The sequence below is a fragment of the Pristis pectinata genome, chromosome 1, assembly GCF_009764475.1.
Source record: "Pristis pectinata isolate sPriPec2 chromosome 1, sPriPec2.1.pri, whole genome shotgun sequence".
Lineage (NCBI taxonomy): Eukaryota > Metazoa > Chordata > Chondrichthyes > Rhinopristiformes > Pristidae > Pristis > Pristis pectinata.
This window is the reverse complement of record NC_067405.1, coordinates 97,691,812-97,711,107: the sequence shown is the minus strand read 5'-3', so window position 1 is coordinate 97,711,107 and position 19,296 is coordinate 97,691,812. Positions and strand designations below refer to the sequence as shown.

Here is a 19,296-nt window from a genome sequence, read left to right as displayed (position 1 = left end):
TGAGGCTTCTATTTGTAACAGAAGTTCAAATACAGTTAAAAGCAGCAAAATACTTTGTCACCAAGGCTACAAGAAGTAGACAGATAGTATTAATATACTTTTCTCTCTCCAATTTCATTTTGTTTTAGATGTCCTGCTATCTGTCTTTACACCTATTCTGTAATTTTCTTTCAGCAGAGTTCCCGGACCTGGAGATTTGCAGATATTTTCATTTCTGAGCAATGGTTTCAAAACCAATTTTAAGCAACTATATCAATGAAGAAGATATTTAGAAAATGTTTAGGGATCAACACAAACTGAGATGCAAATAAGCAGTTAGCTTTTACTCAGACGTTGTGCTACAATGAAGATAAGATTTGCAACAGAGTTAGCACTGGAGCAACAAAAAAATAATGAGAGTTGTCATACAGTCGTAATAATTTGAAATTATGAAAGGAAACAGGCATTTCATTAATATTATATGATTGGCTGCTCTTTTGAAATACAAATATGCATTCAGTGAAAAATGTTAGCAACTACCAGGTAATGGCAATGTTTGCAGGATTGACATTGAGTGGTAACAAGGTATAATAACATCCTTGCACTGTACAAAGGTCCTGACATATTAGCAGATGTTTGCAATTGAAATATTTGTGATTGAAACTGTTTGAATAAATGACACTGTGCTAAATAATGGAAAGCAGCATTATTATGGTGTACGAACAGACTAACGTGATGCACCCATAAACATTTAGCTCAAGGACCAGTTGTCCAAATATTGAGCAGTGACCTCAGAATTAGGGGCGTATGATCAAGAGGATGGTATGATCAAGAGATGTGGAATGGGAATGATTAGGAATCAAACTGGTGATTGAGTTTAGGCCTGGAGCCTGGAGTGGAGAAAGTGCTGATGGATCAGGTGGGACTGGAGGTTGAGGGAGGTCAGTCCCATACGAGTTCTAGCCTGTACACTGGAGTACACTGGAGATCCCTTCCAACACAGCATTAATAAATGTGCTTATTCAAGGAGTGACCACAAGTTAATAATTATGTCCAGAATTAGGCGATTCAATTTCTTGTGCAGTGTGCAGAGGAGAGGGCAATGCACATGAAATAAAATGAAAGTATTCTGATTACATGATCAATGCAATGATGAAACACAACTGGAAGTACTTGGCTGAATTATCACAACAGTGTTAAACACTACAAAAAAAGTTTTGGCTGCCATTTTATCACATATATCAGGTTCCATTGCACGGAAAGAAATAATGTGAATGAATCTAGTATTTAGGTCATTGTGAATTGGTGTAAAGTGGGGAACAAATGGTATAGCCACATCACTTCATTTAGAAGACACCATGCAAAAAGTGACACAATGCTTTCATAATCATACTTGGAAGAAAATACAATGATTACAGTACAACATATTGGCACAATTAACCCCCCCCCCCCATCCTGAGGAGTTAATTTATAATTGTTTAATTGCACTAAAATAGCATTGCAGGTTACTCTCATATTGTCTGAGACATTTTCATAATGATCAGAATCTTCCATTGAGAGGACAAATGCTACGCTCTGTCAATTTCAGCACAGCACATTCTTTTAATCTTTTGCAGTTGCTGGTGTGTATATATATATCTATCTATCATGGATGTAATCTCTGCAGCTCTTAAAAGGACTTACCACAATATACGCAACACTTTCCCAGCTACAGGGGACCCAGAGCTACAGCCAGGAGCTCCTGGTAGGGCGTGACTGAAGACTCTGAATATCTGTATTTTGGGGAAGACTGCATTTTGGGTTTGCTATCCCCTGCGCCTGATCTGCCTTCTCCTGTACTCTGAAAGAAAAGAAGGTTAAGGCACCCCTCCCTGAGTGTGGAGTCTGTGCAATGTTCCAAATGCAGAAAGGAGCAGAAAACTGTGAGATGGGGCAGAGATCAAGGGCAGAGATCAGCAGCAGTAGCAGCAGCCTGGAATGATCCTGAAGCTTGGAAGCTGAAAGTGATTATGACTATTCCTCCACAGCCAAACAAAGCAGTTGAGGCACATGTTAGGCTGTATTTGAGGTCCCTGGAAGTCAGATCTCTGAAGACAAAGAATGCAATTTGGACAGTGACCCTTCAATAGCACTGTTTCAGGAGAGAACAGGTCAGTAAGACCTAGTTAATCTGTGAAATGTCTCTTGTCAGACCAGTTAAATTGAAGTTAAATTGCATCAATTTTCCCCAAAAAGCCAGAGGTTACATTTTTAAATAAAGTATCAGGCCACAAGTAGTGTGAAGCTTACCAGAACTTCACAATGGTTGAATATTCCACTGAAAAATTAAACACTTTAGGTTGATATTATTTGCTGAACTTATCATTACACTTAAGTTGGGATAATCATAATGTCCTTTTCAAAAAGCTGTTCTTAATCTTTAAGACCGTCACCATTGCCAAGATCCTCCACCATCAATACCTTGGACATCATAAATAACTAGCATTAAGTAATCTATGTATTTCAACAGAAGCACTAATGAAAAACTGCACTGGACAGGTGTAGTAGGGTGGGGAGTACCATATTTATTATTATATTTATGATTACATAATATGTAATTGTGTGGAGCATTTACCTTGACAAGAATGGTTGAGCCAATAAATTTTGCATGCTTTGTGACAAGTAGTTCATCTCCTGAAGCTTCAAAAACTTTACACCACCTGAAAGGTTCAAGTTATGGTTGTGTTTACATCATACCTGTTTGCCCAAGCAAGAATCTACAGACTCATTGGTCACTCAGATAGCATCCCAACCATAAAATTCAATATCAAACACCATGTACTAATTATATGATGTTTTATAGCCACTCATCATATCATGAGATGGTCAATATCAACAGTGCTGTCAAACATCATCTCACCAAGCTGCACATTGTCCTGGTTTGGACACACACCATCAACATCACTCAATCAAAACACTGGAATTCACAAACTAACATCAATTTGGAAGCACATCAAGAACAATCCACTGGAACAGATCAGGAAGAAAGCCACAACGTGAATGACACAAACCATTATACCTCACCATTTTTGTCAGACATGTAAAACAAATAAAATAAAACCTATAAAAGAATCAGTGGAACTCAGTATGCAGTAACTACTTGCTGTTCAATTCATTTTATACAAAATGTTATGTCTAAGATTTTGATTCTGTGAACAGATATCTTAGCTTCTAAAAAGATGTATTAAAATGTGACATTTTTCATTGGGCCTGAATTGACAGTACATACGAACATACAAATTATTAGGAGGAGTAGACCTCTCAGCCCCTTGAGCTTGCTTCGCCATTCAATAAAATCATGGCTGATCTGATTGAAACCACAACTCTGTACTCCCTTCTAGCTGCAGTAACCTCTCATACCCTTACTTACTAAGAATCTGCTCACCTCCACCTTAAAAATATTCAAAGACTGTGCTTCCATCATCCTTTGAGGGACAGAGTTCCAAAGGTTCACAATTCTCTGCTGGGGAAAAAGAAATCGCCCCATCTCTGCCTTAAATGAGCCACCCCTTATTTTAAAACAGTGATTCTTGGTTCTAGATTGGTCCACTAGAGGAAATTGTTATCAACATTCACTCTATCAAGACTTTTCAGTCCTTTCAATCAAGTCCCTTCTCACTCTTCTGAACTCTAGCTGAAACAAACCTTAGCCCGTCCTATTAAAAAAAACACAACCAACCACTGCCACCTCTCCCCCTCCCCAATTCCAGGTATTAGTTTCAAAAACATTTTCTGAATTGCTTCCAATGCATTTACAGTATATCTTTTTTTAAGTAAGGAGACCAATACTATACACAGTACTCTAGATATGGTCTCACAATTGTCCTGTATAACTGAAGCAAAAATTTCTCAACTTTTGTACTCAATTTCTCTGCCAATAAACAAGAACATTCTGGAGACACAAGAGACTGCAGATGCTGGAATCTGGAGCAACAAACAATCTTCTGTTCATGATACAGGTTTTCGACCTGAAACGTCAACAATTCCTTTCCTCCCACAGATGCTGCTTGACCCACTGAGTTCCTCCAACAGATTGTTTGTTGAACAATAACATTCTGTTAGTTTTTTCAATTACTTGTTGTACTAGGTTTTTGCAAATCACGTACATGGTACCCCCTACAGTCAGAGCTCTGCAATCTCTCAACATATAGTAAGATAATATGCTTCTTTTTATTTTTCCTGCCAAAATGGACAATTTCACTTTTTCCACACATTATACTCCATTTGCCAGATTTTGCTCACTCATTTATTATATCCTTTTCTAGCCTCCTTACATCCCCTTCACAACTTAATATCCTGTCTATCTTTGTGTTGTCAGTAAATTTAGCAACAGTACCTTTGGTGCCTTCTTTAAAGTCACTTACATAAATTGTGAAAAGTTGAGCCCCCAGCACTGATCTCTGTGACATATCATTTGTTACAACTTGCCAACCAGAAGAATGCCCATTTATGCCTACTCTTTGTTTCTTAACTGCCAGGAAGTCTTCTTTCCATGCAAATACCTCCAACACCATGAACTTCTATTTTCAGCAATATCAAATGCCCTTTGCAAACCTAAGTATGGTACATCCACTAGCTTCCCTTTATCCAAAGCACGTGTTAATCCTCCAAAGAATCCTAATAATTTGATCAAATACAATGTCCCTTTCACAAAATCATGCCAACTTCAACAGATGGCCCTAAATTCTTCCAAATACCCTGCTGTAATGCCTTTAATAACAGCTTCAAAAATTATCCCTATTCTTCTGTTAAGCTTACTCGCATGTAGTTTCATGCTTTCCATCTCCCTCCTTTTTTGCATTTTTCTAATATACTAAAACTTTCCCCAAATCTGGGGAATTATGGAAAATTAAAACCAATGCATTGACTGTCTCACCTGATACTTCTTTTAAAGACCTTCAGATGAAATCCATCAGGACCCAGGGACTTGTCTGTAATTCCAACTATTTGCTCAGTATCTGGTAATTTTAATTTTCCTGATCCCTTCCTCCCTTCCAATTCCCAATGTACAACTATTTCTGGGATGTTACTTGTGTCCTTTAGAGAGACAACTAAGGCAAAATATCTGTTTATTTCACATGTCATTTCCTAATTTTCCATTCCACTGATTCACTTTCTCTGGGACCAACACTCACTTTGCTAACTCTTGTTCTTTAAATATTTTTGAAACTCTTACTATCTGTTCCTACATTTCTAGCCAGCTTTGTCTCAACTTTCCTTACTAATCTTTAAGTTAATTCTTTGCTGCTTTTTATATTCTACCCAATTTGCTACCTCTCTTTGCACAATTATATATCTTAATTTTAAGGGTAATACTGGCTTTAACTTTCTTTTTAATTAAGATAATATACCTTTATTAGTCACATGTACATCGAAACACACAGTGAAATGCATTAACTACAGAGTAACTACAGATGGTGAGTCCTTCACATGGAATTTTTCTTTCTCATTGGGAAGCATCTATTCTATGTATTCTGAAAGATTCCCTTAACTGTCTGCATTGCTCCTTGATTAACCAAACTCTAAACCCAATTTGCCAGTTTATTTCAGCTGGCTCTGGAACGAAAATAGGCCCTTCTGACCACTAAGTCCGCACAAAGCATCAAGTACCCACTCACACTAATCTTATACTAATTCCATTTTATTCTCTCCACATTCCCATCAACTCATCCTAGATTCTACACCTCATCTGCATACTAGAGGCAATTTATCATGGCCATTAACCAATTAACCTGTATGTCTTTGGGATGCGGGTCAAAACCGGAGCGCCTACGGGAACCTGCAGCTACAGGGAGAACGTGCAAACACAAAGAGCATTGGAGGAAAGAAGTGAACTCAGGTTGCTGGACCTGTGAGGCAGCAGCTATACCAGTAGTTCCACTGCTGTTCTGGAAACTATCCCTGAAATACTCTTCATCTAAGCTACAGTTGATGGAGCAGGCATTCACTCCAGTCTTCAGTATGCTGCAAAAATTGTTAATCCAGGCTATGCCACCTTGGGCAAACAGAGAAAGACAACATTCTTCAGTTTGTTGCAGATCTGGTCTGCATACCAAAATCACCTAATTCCTTGCATGAAGGAAGAGGTGAAATGTGAAGAAATTACAGCAGACCAAGGGTTTTTATTCTTGTATGGGACAGAAGAAATAACTTTCTAAAGTACTGAAGTCAAAATGAATTCCTTGAACACATGAAGTGAGGAAATAGAATCATTGTTAGTTCTGAGATCATTACTGGTTCTTACATTCTATAATAGATGATGGGGAATGTGAAGGCTTATAACTGGGGGAGAAATGGGGCAAAGGCAATTGAGGTTGTAAATATGTTTCATTATGAGAACCTAGTAACAGTTTTTTAACCTTGTCAGATGTCATAAAACTTGAACTTCAGTTTGAAATTCCTTGTAAGTGGAGAAGGGATGACAATATAAACCTCAAAAACATTTGCCAGTGGTTTCAAGCTGTCATTTCGAAATCTGAAAGTATAGCAAAGACAATTATCACCATATTCAATAGATTGATTTGATTGTTCTTAAACACAAAAAATAAATGCATATATCTGATCCTGTTGTTTCCGGAGATGGGTATGATTCTCTAATTCAAATATGATTTTCAATTAGCACATCTGAAAAGAAAGCACTGTTATATTTTTCTCCTCAAAGCACAAGAATAACTTGGATCGAATAGCCATATAATGGTATTACATGACACAAGGGATTCAATTCTTCACGCCTTGTGCAGTTATGTAATTAGTGCCTCTTCCTTGACTTTTCCTGATATCCTGGCAAAGTTTACCCCTGAATTAATACTCTAAAAATTATCGTTGAATCTATCTTTTTCAGTAGGTTCCAGAACACAATCACTGGATTCACAATTTGTTCTACAATCATCTTAAACTAGCATTCTCTGCTTACGAACCCTTCTAATACAGGCAATAACCACTCATGACTTTGGATTCCTTTAATAAATGTCCTCTTAGCTTTCTGTCCTCTAAACATAACAACCTCAGCATTTCCAATTTCTAAATCTATCTTAAGTCCCACATTATTGGTTCCACTCTAGTAATTTGACTTCTGCACCATCTTCAAGGCCTTGGCATCCTTCCTAATATATGGTGCCCACAATTAGATGACCCCAGTTGGAGCCATTATTTTATAATGGTTAACCTAATTAGTTTGCTGATACGTTCTATGTTTCCACACAATTTTTTTCAAAAACAGCCTTCTTTAAATGTTCAAATAATCATGAACGTACACTCCTACAGTTCCTGTATGCCTCATAAAATTATTCCTTTTTCTTCTCACTCTTCCAACTAAAGTGGATCACAATACGTAAAGTTTCACTGTGTTGTGCTTGCTCATTTCACCTCTATATTCATTGACAGCTTCTCTCTGCTTTTTTTTGCTACAAGTTATTAACTTGACATTTTGTGTCACCTAAACAGAACAAGACTATTGAAATTTGCCTCTTGTTTCCTAAAGTATATAAAAAAGTACTGGGAGCTAAAGGAAAAAGAAGTGTTTTTAAAATAGCTGACCAAAGAGAATTGACACATCCCAGTATACTACATTTGCTATTCAGGCTCAGAATGCACAATATGAGCTTTAAAGGACTAGTACCTTTTCCAATGCTTATTTGGATCATTTTTGAAAAGGTGGCTAAAAATAATTCCAGAAGTAATTTTGAACTCATACACCAGACTTTACTGGATGACGCAATGAAAACAGCAGGGAATATTCAGAATGTCAGACAACATCTGCAGAGAGAGAAATCGATTCAGCATTTCAGGCTGATGATATTTCATCAGAATCAGTAAAAGTTAGAAGTCAAACATATTTTAAGTTACATAGATAGTGGAGGGGAGGAGAGAACAAAGGGAAAGCTAATGATAGGCACAATTTGTGGTGGTGCTGGTTGCAAGTAGGTGGTGAAAACTTGTTAATTGCAGCTGATCTGTCTGGAGGATATGTAAATAGAGAGAGATGAATGAGAAGTTAGAAAACAAACAATGCTATCAGTGATAGAAACAAATAACTGCAGTTTCAGAAAATATGAAATAGTCAACAGATTAGGCAGCATCTGTGGAGAGAGAAAAACGGAGTTAATGTTACATGTTGATGGATTTCCATCAGAACTAGACAGTTCTGACAAAAACTGGAAATGGTGGTTATCTGGAATTGTTGAATCCAGCGTTGAGTCCCGAAAGCTCTTATGTTCCAAGTCAAAAGTTGAGATGCTGTTTGCATTGGGCTTCAATGGAAGAGTGTAAGAGATCAAAGACAAAAAGGTCAGAGTTGGAGGAGGATGAAGAATAAAAGTGACAGGGTCAGAGGTGGGATCATGGTCACCCAAGCAGCTAAATCTGTTCAGTTTCTCCAAGGCAAAGCAGACCATATTGTGATCACCAAATGCAATATTCTAAATTGGAAGCAGTACAATGTACCACTGTTTCAATTTGAAAGGAGTGTTAGGGCCCAGGATGATGTGAAGGGAAGAAGTAAAAAGGCAGGTGTTGTATTTCCTGTGGTTGTATTGGAAGGTGCCATGAGAAGGGGAGTGGGTATTGGTGGAGATGGAAAAGTGAACCAGGGAGCTATAGAGAGACCAGTATCTATAATGCTGAAGGGACAGGGGAGAAGATGATTGATGTTGCCAATACATTGAAGGCAATGGGAATTATTGAAGGTGATTCTTTAAATGTGGAGGCTGGCGAGGTGGAAGGTGAGGACAAGGGAAACCCGTCCTTGCTTTGGGGAAAGTACAGCGATGACAGCAATAGTGCAGAAAAAACTGATGCCATTCTTGGAGTATTACACTTGAAGTACTGTGTTCTGTTCTGGTCCCCCAGCTACTGGAAGGATGCCATTAGCTGGAAAGGTACAGAAAAGATTCATAAGAATGTACTGGGACTGGAGGATATGAGTTATGAAAAGGCTGGGACTTCTTTCCCTGGAGTGGAAGGGGCTGTGCCATGACCTTATAAAGCGGTGTAGATAAGGTGGATGGTCACAGTCTTTTTCCCAGGGCAGGGAAGTCTAAAATTAGAGGACAAAGAATGAAGGTGAGAGGGGAAAGATTTACAAGGGACCAGAAGGGGAATTTTTTCCACACAGAGGGTGGTGGGTATATGGAACAAACTGCCAGAGGTAGATGTACAGATGGGTACAATTACTGTGTTTAAAAGGCACTCAGACAGGCACATGGACAGAAATGGTTGAGGGATATAGGCCAAATGCAGGCAAATACGACTAGCTTGGATAGACATCTTGGACAGCATGGGTGAGTTGAACCGAAGGGTGCGTTTCTGTGCTGTATAACCCAATGATTCTATGACATCCAAGGCCCTATCAATTCTGGAAAACAAGATTAAGGGAAAAGGAGGACAACTCTGAAACATTGGCTTGGAAGGTGACATCATCAAAACATATATGACAGAGCCAGAGAAACTGACAGAATGTAATGTAGTCCATACAGGAAGCAGGGTGAGGGGAAATGTAGTCAAGTTATGGAAGTATTGCAATGGATACTGGTTGCTAACCCAAGATGAAGTCTTAAAAGGGAAGGGGAGAGTAAGACATACATCATGTGAGAATGAGAGTATGGTGGAAAATATTAGCAGAGGTGATGAAACTTTCACATTTTTTATGAGAGCAGGAAGAACCAGTTAGATACCTAGTCATCAATGTACTGGAAAAGAGGTGATGGAGGGGACCTGAGCAGGACTGAAATAAGGACTGTTCCATGTATCCCACAAAGATGCAGGGATAATTTGGACCCATGTGGACTCAAAAGATATGCCTTCGATTTAGAGGAAATGAGTGGAGTTAAAAGGTAGTTATTCAACATAAGAACCGAACATTTCACTTTCACCATGAAACAACTACTGTGCCGCATCCTATGCCTCCTGTAGTATTTAAGGTACCTGCAACAAAAGCACCAATGGGTGTTACAGGTAATGCATGTATTCAGGAATTAAAATGCTCAGTCATATATTCAAATCCATCCATGGCTTCACTTCTTATTGCTCTAACCTCCTGCTCTGAAATCCTCCAATTCTACATGCACTGTAGACATTAATTATGCTACCATCACTTCACTGAGGTTTTAAGCCTTCAGTCCCTAAATCTCTTCCTCTTTCTCTCCCTTCTAATTGTTGGCTGTGGCTCAGCTGTTTGGAACCTCACCACTGTCAGAAGCCACTTCAGAGGTTTGAGCACAAAATCTAGGTTGGCGTTTACAATGCACTGACAGAAATACTGGCTACATGATGAGGCATTAAACTGAAGCTCCATCTGCCTTGTCTAGTGGGCAAAATATCTTACAGCACTATTTGAAAAGTAGCAAGGGAGTTATTCCTAGTGTTATGGCCAACATTTCCTCCACTGCTGGAGCAAATCAGCTGCCCTGCTTCCTATATTAGAGCAGTATATAGCTTCCTATATTATGCTTCAAAACATTATTGACTATAAAAGACTTTGATACTTCTGTGGTTCTCAAAAGATGTTATACAATGCATTCCTTTTCTTCAGCAAAAAAAACATCTGAGCTTTCTGTCACTTATCTATATACCTTTTTATGTGGCTTATTCTTAACAAAGATCCTCTGGTTTCAATGGTTTAGCATCAATGCCACTATAATTGATCACTGAAGCCTTCCATTAAATTTGCCACCCATGTTGATATCTCTCTAGGACAAATTGATATAATTTAATCAACAATATCAAATTAATATTGATTATGCGTGTTAATGTTTGTTTTATAATGTTCATTTGGGTGACTTGGGAGCTTTTATTAAATGAATGCAAGTTTCTGTTACTGTTGAATATTGAACAAATTGGGTACCAAACTGAATAAATAAGAATAGGGTCATCCTTGTGGGCTGAATGAAGATGTTCCACAAAGCATTTACCCAATTTATGGTTGATTTCTACAAAGCAGAGACCACCATGAAACCAAATATAAGGAGTGCGCTTGTGGAAGCAAATCGCTGTTTCACCTGGAAGAATTGTTCAGGTTTCTGAATGATAGGAAGGCGAAAAGTTAAAAAGGAAGAGTTGCATCTTCTGCAGTTGCATGGGGAGGTACCATGAGAAAGGAAGTAGGTTTTGGTGGAGATGGAAGTGTGAACCAGGGATCCATGGAAGGTATAGTTCATTCAGAATGTTGAAAGGGAAGAAACGTCTGTTGGTAGATACAGGTTGAAAATGGTGGAAATTATGGAGGATGATCAATTTAATGTGGAGGCTAGTGGGATGGAAGGTCGAAATCCTAAGCTTGTTCTGGATGGGATTTGAGGGGTGAGAGCAGAAGAATGAGATATGGAACTAATACAGTTGCTTGTATACAGAACTCTTCAGAAGCATCTGACTGAAAAATGTTCATTGACTCTTAGCAACACATCCAATATCTCCCCAGTTCTGATGGCCATTAAATAATAACACGAGGACACACACCAGCATTAATATTCATGAAATTAATTTTGCAGGGCCATTGACCACTAGATGAACAGTGCACAAAAATTATTTCCCAGCTGACACAATGTCTAACCACAACCCTGGTGAATGCCTTTACTTTTTATTTTTAACCACCTTCTTCCCTACTCATTCTCTTACAAGGTTCTCTTCTGGAGGTTTCAGCACAGAAGGAGCATTTCTGCTGTGGCTCAGGCAAGATTTTATAAGCTGACTGTACTTATTGACCTTTCAGAGCTCAGGCCGCAGACTGCAACACTTAGGTGTTTCTGGGTCAGTCTAATCCATCTGGCTTTCTGAAACCAAGGCAAACATAGATTGAAAAGGTCACAAGGGTACACATCGGTTTTCACACAGAGGGGGCAACACGCTCTTTTGCGCGGCATGACTGGTCCTCCTTCTGAGGTTCAGAGCAAGAAACCCCCAATAATCTGTGGGACAGTAGACAGTAAGGTGTGTATTATGCAAATGGAAGCTTTTTCAAGCTGACATACGAAATGGAGGAGTCCAATGCCTGAACAGCTCCAGAAAAACTTTGAGAGGTGCCACAGACTCATGCACAGACTTTCCACTGAGGTAAGCAGATGCTGTATGGCTGAGCAAATTAAAGATCTCCACAAAGGTTTACAGTAGTAGTGTATTTGATGTACCAAGTATGGAGTAAAATGAAAAATGCCACTTAAATTGAAATTGCAAAGGAAGCTTCATCTGACAATTTATCAATTTATTTTCACCTAGATTGAAATAGACTATTTAAGAATCAAAAATACTTCCAATGGCTCCAATATTGTTCCTATGTTTATGAAGATAAATGCCCTTTGTCCCCACTCACTGCTAGTGTTCCTGAAGTTAATTAGAGAATGATTCAACAAAAGAATTATCGTCATCTCTCTACTTTTTAATAGATATAAGAACATAACAATTAAATATAAAATACTCAGTAGAATAAATTAAATTCATTATATTTCAATATGCTAGAGTCATTTTGAAGAAGATAATCAATACGCAAAATGTATGTTGATTTTAGCTGTATCACACTTACAATGAGGGATCTTGGACCAGGTCTTTAAGGTTTATCCCACTTCTATCTTCTGCAAGGTTCCTGAAGCAGCTATCACTCACTGTAAAAGATGAACATAAAACCACATGATATTTCAAAATACTGCCCACACAGCAAGACTCTCTCCTGCTTTCCCTTTCCTGTCAACTTTTCCTTTCCCCTCTTCTAAACACATTGTCAAATGCAGGAAAAATTAGTCTCCTCACCACCAGCTGAGCTCTTGTACCTCACTGAAATTACCAGTCTTCAAATGTGAGCTGGACAGTGAGCTTTGGCAGAATATTCAACTACAGAAAACATTACAGTTAACAAGGTACACAGGCATAGGAAACTCCACTTTTAGGCAGTAGAGTCCGATGGTTCAGAAAGTAAACTACTACAATTCTACTATGTGTTCAATTTCAACAGTGGCATTACAAACTCATTACATTAAATAGACAGGCTATCAAGACAACATAAAATGAATGGAAGCTGACTTAAAGATAATTATACAAAGATATTACAACATACAACAAAAATATTCTGATGCTATTCAAATCTGTTTATATTGATAGATATTTTTCAGTGACATCCTTCTGTATCAATTGTATTCTAATTTTTTTAAACTATTTGTTTGAGAGTATCGGTTTGTCCAATAAACATGAAGTGCGCAGTACATTTATTTAAAGTAAGCTTGATAGACTTAAGCATTTGCAGAAATACTCATACATAAGAGCAATTTAACCACTCAGGCTATGTTAATTATGATCTACTGCCCAGTCAGACTTGATGCTGAGAAGAATAAAATCTGGTTTGGTGTTTGAAAGATAATGAACTTTTCTACAAAATCTGGAAGATCACTGAGGGACAGTGACAAAATACCAGATGAAAAATTAAGAAGATTAACTTTGAAACATTAAAATAAAATTGCATTGAAAAGTTCACGATAATGATTTCCAAGGCGACAGTGAGAACATTTATTTTTGCCTTTCCTGCATGACAAAAATACTCTGTGTATAAAAAGGGAAAAGCAGATATGAACTGCAATGTGTTCCCTACCAAAGGTTTATCTTTTATAAGTAATTCCATGATTATAAACATTAACTAATGAGTTTGAAGTTTGCAATGGTTTATTGGACTAATACCTGGAATGGGCAAGTTGTCTTATGAGAAAAGGTTGGATAGGCTAGGCTTGTAACCACTGTAGTTCAGAAGTGTGAGAAGAAACAATTAAGATGTCTTGAGGGATGTTTTCAGGGCAGATGTGGAGAGGAAGTTTTTGAATATTTTTAAGACAGGAGTGGATAGATTCTTGATAAGTAAGAGGTGAAAAGTTATTGTGGATAGACAGGATATGCAGTAACAATCAGGTCAGCCATCATCTTATTAGATGGCAGAGCAGACTTGAGGAGCTGAGTGGTAAACTCCTGCTCCTAATTAATATTTTTGCATTCCTTGCTCACTGACTTGAACATAAAATATCACTAAGGGATGTGTGTGTGTGTGTATTGAGGTGGGGTGGGGTGGGGTGGGGTGGGGTGTGAGAGAGAGAGAGAGAGAGAGAGAGAGAGAGATAGAGAGAGAGCGATCTATAGAGAGAGAGATATAGATAGAGATCGAGAGAGAGCGAGAGAGCGAGAGAGAGAGAGAGGACAAAGACAGTAGAGAAAATGGCTAACATACAATCTATTACAAGCCTACCGGCTCCCAGAACTATTTCCACCATTCTTCCTTCCACCCTGCCTCCTGCAAGGACTCCATTCCATTTCTACCAGTTCATAGAATCATTGAACAGTACAGCACAATACAGGCCTTTCGGCCCACAATGTTGTGCTGACCTTTAAACCTCGCCTAAGACTATCTAACCCCTTCCTCCAGTTCTTCTGTCTTTCCCTTGCATTTGTTTCGATTAAAAGACTTTCCACAGAGATACCTCTGAGATGTCTTACTATGACTTTTTATCACTTTTTATACTATGACATTGTTGGCAGAGCCCTTGACCACATCTCATCTATTTCCCACACCTCTGCTTTGAACTCCACCACACCACCCCACAATTCTCTGCATTCGACAAATCACTATTCTGCCAAAATTCCACCACAAAATACATCTTCACCTTCCCTGCCTTTCTGGCATTTTGAAAGGAACATTTGCTTTGCGATTCCCTGGTCTGCCCTTGTGACTACTCCACTTCTTTATGGCAACTTCCAAATAACCGCATACCTATGCTTTTACCTCTCCCTTCCCACCATCCAGGGACCCAAACAGTCCTTCCAACTGAAGCAGTATTCACTTGCACTTCTTCCTATTTCGTGGACTGTATCTTCACAATGTGGTCTCCTCTACACCGGAGACACCAAATGCTGACTGGGTACTACTTTGTGGAGCATCTATTTTCAATCTGCAGGGGCTACTCAGAGCTCCTTGTTGCCTGCCACTGGTCTTACTTATTTGCTTTGTCCTATCCACGCCTTCCCACTTTTTCTTGCAACTTAAAACTAACTTGTTCTGCTTCTTTCCTATTTCTGTTAAAGGGTGTTCAAGCTGAAATGTTTAGCTGTTTGTCTTTCTAAGATGCTGAGTGATTCCAGTACTTCCTGTTTGTTTTTAAAGATTTCCAGCAATTGCAGGTTTTTTTCAACATACAACCTAGGTTCAACTTTGACTGCAACCAAACAATAAGACAGATCAAATGAAAGGTTTACAGATTTTTTTTAACCATCATTCAAATATCTTTGCTGAAAATATCTGAAGGTAGTAATACACCTGGATAAGGTGATTAAGGTGGCTAATACTTGCCACAGAATTAAAGAGTAAACTGTCATAATCAAAGTTATAAAACACTAGTTTGGTCATTGCTAGAGTACTGCATAGATTTCTGGTCGCCACACTACAGGAAGGATATGACAGCACTACAGAGGCTGACCATTTTTGGTCTGTAGGTAATGGTGGGCTAAATGGCTTGCTTTACTCTCACAATTAAATCTTTCTAGGTCCTTGACCCTTACAATTTCCAGAATTTTCTCTAACATTGCAATTTCCCCACCTTCCTCTCTCCTCTGATTTCAGGCCTCTTCTGCACTTTTCCATTCCTCATCACTACTTTGGCAACAATCCTGTTCACCAAAGCCTCATATTCAGAACTCCCCCATAAACCACCCTGCTTATCCCCCATTAACCACCTTGCTATTTAAAATCTATCTTTGACCCAACTTTTCATCACCTCATCTAATATCTCTTTCTTTTACAATGTTCATATTTTTGTTATGCCTCTACAAAATTCTTTTTGATGATGCAAAGCCAGAAAGTGATGGAAGTTGTCAGGAGGATGGAGAGAGGCTTCAGAGGCATGGAGACAGGCTAAATTAATGGATGAAGACAGTACATGGAATATTATGTAAAACAAGTGAGGAAATTTACTTTGAAAAGCATCCTGTCCTTGCAAATGAATCACTGAAGGCTAACAAAAATGAAAATCAATAAAGTAGCAGATGCTGGAAATCTGAAATAAAAACATGGAAACACTCAGCAGGTCAGGCAGCATTTTTTGGAAAGAGCGCAGAGTTTTACGTTTCAGAGTTTGAAACCTGTTTGTCAGAATTTCAAGTTAACCTGCAGGTATAACAAGCTATTAGGAAGTCATAGTATATGTTGATCTTTATTGCAAGAAGATTTGAGAACAAGACTAAACACTTCTACACCAATTATAGTAGGCCCTGGGTGAGAAAACACCTGGAATATTGTGTACAGGTCTGGTCTCTCGACCCAAGGAAGGATATACTAAACTTGCAGTTGAGAGATTACAATGAAGGTTCAGAGTATTTCTGGGACTGGGGAAATTATCCTATGAGGAGAGATTAAGTGGCCTAGATTTCTTCTGTTTACAAGAATAAGAGATATCTCTTTGAAATATATAAAATTCCTGCAGGCCTTGACAGATAGATACAAGGATGATGTTCCCCCGAGCTGGGGTGTACAGAACTAGAAACACAGTACCAAAATAAGGATGTTTAGGGCTGAGATGAGAAGAAACATTTTCACCCAGGGGGTAACAAATCTTTTGAACTCTCTGCACAAAAGAACTGCGGGAGGTTCAGCTGTTGAGCATATGCACACTAGAAATTGATAGGGTTTTGGATATTAAGGTACTTTAGGGAAATGGAGTTGTACAGGTAAGTTGTGCTGAGTGGAAGTTTCTAAGAGAAAAGTGGAGTGGGTTCATTGGACCGAATAGCCTACGCCTGATGTAAATTCTTATGTCCTTTAATCTTTTTCCATGTTACTGGCAATTGTTATAAAGATGCTCTGTAATCATAAATTATTCACCTGCCTTGCATTTACAGCTTATAACATGTATTCTTTATAGTACACTTGTAATATTGGATGTTATTTCACTGCAATAAAAATATATGGACCAAATATGGTCACCAACCATTTAATTCTAAAGTATGATCAGGAAATAAAATGTGTTCCTTCGAACAGTTGTTGCCACATGTTCAAAGGGATGGTGTGCAAATTGCTCCTGAACATGCACTTAACATTGATATGTTCACAATTGAATACTAAGAATGTTAAAACAGTGAGCACAACAAAATTATATCTGGGAAACAATGCTTCAAGGAAAAACAGTTCCCTTGATTCCACATTTTTAAATTAAAGGAAGATTCCTGCAGTGTGCTTAAGGCCACCTGTTAATACATTCAAACTACGTTAGATTGGATTCAGGTTAACACACTTGACAAAATTAATTTCATGGTTGCAGTTCAACTTCAAACTTTTCTGTGAGCAAATAGACAGCTGGTCTGAAACCTCAAGAGGATTCTCTGCCATAGATTATGCTTAACTTTTTTCTGTAACACTAAGCATTTATCATTTAGCTTATTACTATCCCAGTGTGTCCCTTCTGCATTAAACTGTTCAGCCTCAGCTTGGTATTTGTACAGTTTTGTCTTATTCTTTCAAAAAAACTGCAGCATTTGGCTTATTTTAAATTCTTGAACTCCTTTCATGTGAAACGTCGGGTAATTTTCATCCATATTTTATCCTATCCACCTTAATTGGTTTGCCAAAGGCAGGGCAAACACTTGCAAGTTGGGAAGTTAATTTTATCCTTTCAAGTTCACCAGCATTCAGAGAACTGCTACACTAAAACACTTCTGATGATATTCTGTCTACTTACAGTGGTGATGCATAATCAGTTTCAGATCAATATAAAGTTCCTCTGACACAAGAGTGACAATGCAATTAGAGCATCCAAAATTGATCTCTCAAATACAATATAATCGAGTACTAATATCAGCTTGAGTGAGCTGCCCAGCAACTACTGGATTTCATACTGAGTATAAAATGCTCCAATAGCAAATACAACCTCTGGTGTAAATTTCCAGTTGGATGATTAGAATTTCACTGGCAGAACTGGGGAGCGACTTCCCTGTCTGTCATTTCATCAGACATGGTGCAGGAAATACAAAGGGAAAAATAAGTGCATCATCTTTGTACTTGCCTTCAAAGAGGTCTAATAACAGAAATTCTAAAAACAGTAATAGATAATTTGAAGGGAGCTCTAGTGAATTGATACATATGAACAACGAAGTAATAGCAAAGCTCACTTCTTTAGTTGTTCATATGTATCAATTCATAGAGCAATACAGCACGGATACAGGTCCTACGGCCCAACAAGTCTATGCTGACCATGGTGCCCATTCATCTGGTCCCAATTTGCTGCATTCAGCCCATATCCCTCTAAGCCCGCCCCTCCATGTATGGAGACACAGATTGTTACCGTCCACCTTATCAATGCCTCCCATTATTTTAAATATTTCTAAGGTCACCTCTCATTCTCCAACATTCCAAGGAATAAAGACCTAGCCCAGACAACCTCTCCCTATAACTCAGGCCCTCAAGTCCTGGCATCATCCTTGTAAATCTTTTCTGCACTCGTTCCATTTTAACCATGTCTTTCCTATAACAGGGTGACCAAAACTGTACACAGTACTCCAAGTGCAGCCTCACCAATAACCATAGGTTAAAAAAATAGGTTAATAGGTTAAAAAGCTTCTCATTAGTTTTGAAGATTAGCTTTACTCCCAAAGGAAGTTTGTTAAAGGTGAAATACAACTTTCAGGCAGAAAAGATTAAGGAAAGCTTTGATAATATTTGTCTACATTGATAGTGGCTTGCATGTCATTGAAGAACAACACTAAGATAGAATTGAATTTCTGTGGGCAGCCAAATTTGAGGATGGTATTTGCCTGGTGCTGTCATTTGATGGAGCCAAAGACTTGAGTGGGGTCATAAAAGGCACGTATAGTGACGAGTGCTGTTCCTTGCATTTGGAGTTGTTGTGCGGTGATTATCATGTTCAATGTACATCTGGATGGATGAACCACACACTGTGTAATGCAGACATTCGTACTTACAATGACAACCATCTTCCAATCCATTACGAAACTGGCCAATAGTCATGTAGGATTCTATACATTAAGTGTCAGCAGTCTACTTGATCACAACAGGAAAATAGCTAAACCCAATTCTAATTCACTAGAATGTTGTCTGAACTTAGACTGCTTTACAACTTCGCCATTATAATCCTCAACTCAAAACAATTCTTTACGAATATAGAGCATAACAAGATAATAGATACCAACTGTGGCACCCAATGTGAATAAAATGATATGCATTGCTAATAAGTACATTGATCTCAATAGTCAACTGTACACAGAATAGTTTGAAATTCTCATATTGACAAATTTTCTTTTGATGCAGAAGGA

The 19,296-nt window shown here is 38.3% G+C and overlaps 1 protein-coding gene across 2 annotated transcripts in view; it reads right to left on the bottom strand.

The window, feature by feature from the left end:
• Positions 1 to 19,296, bottom strand: part of LOC127568274 (gephyrin) — a 416,570-nt gene that overhangs the window by 257,276 nt on the left and 139,998 nt on the right. For both annotated transcript variants that reach the window (XM_052011838.1, XM_052011847.1), the window contains exon 2: positions 12,530 to 12,608. In XM_052011838.1, coding sequence (XP_051867798.1) covers positions 12,530 to 12,608 — 79 coding nt within the window. The remainder of the gene's footprint in view (positions 1 to 12,529; positions 12,609 to 19,296) is intronic.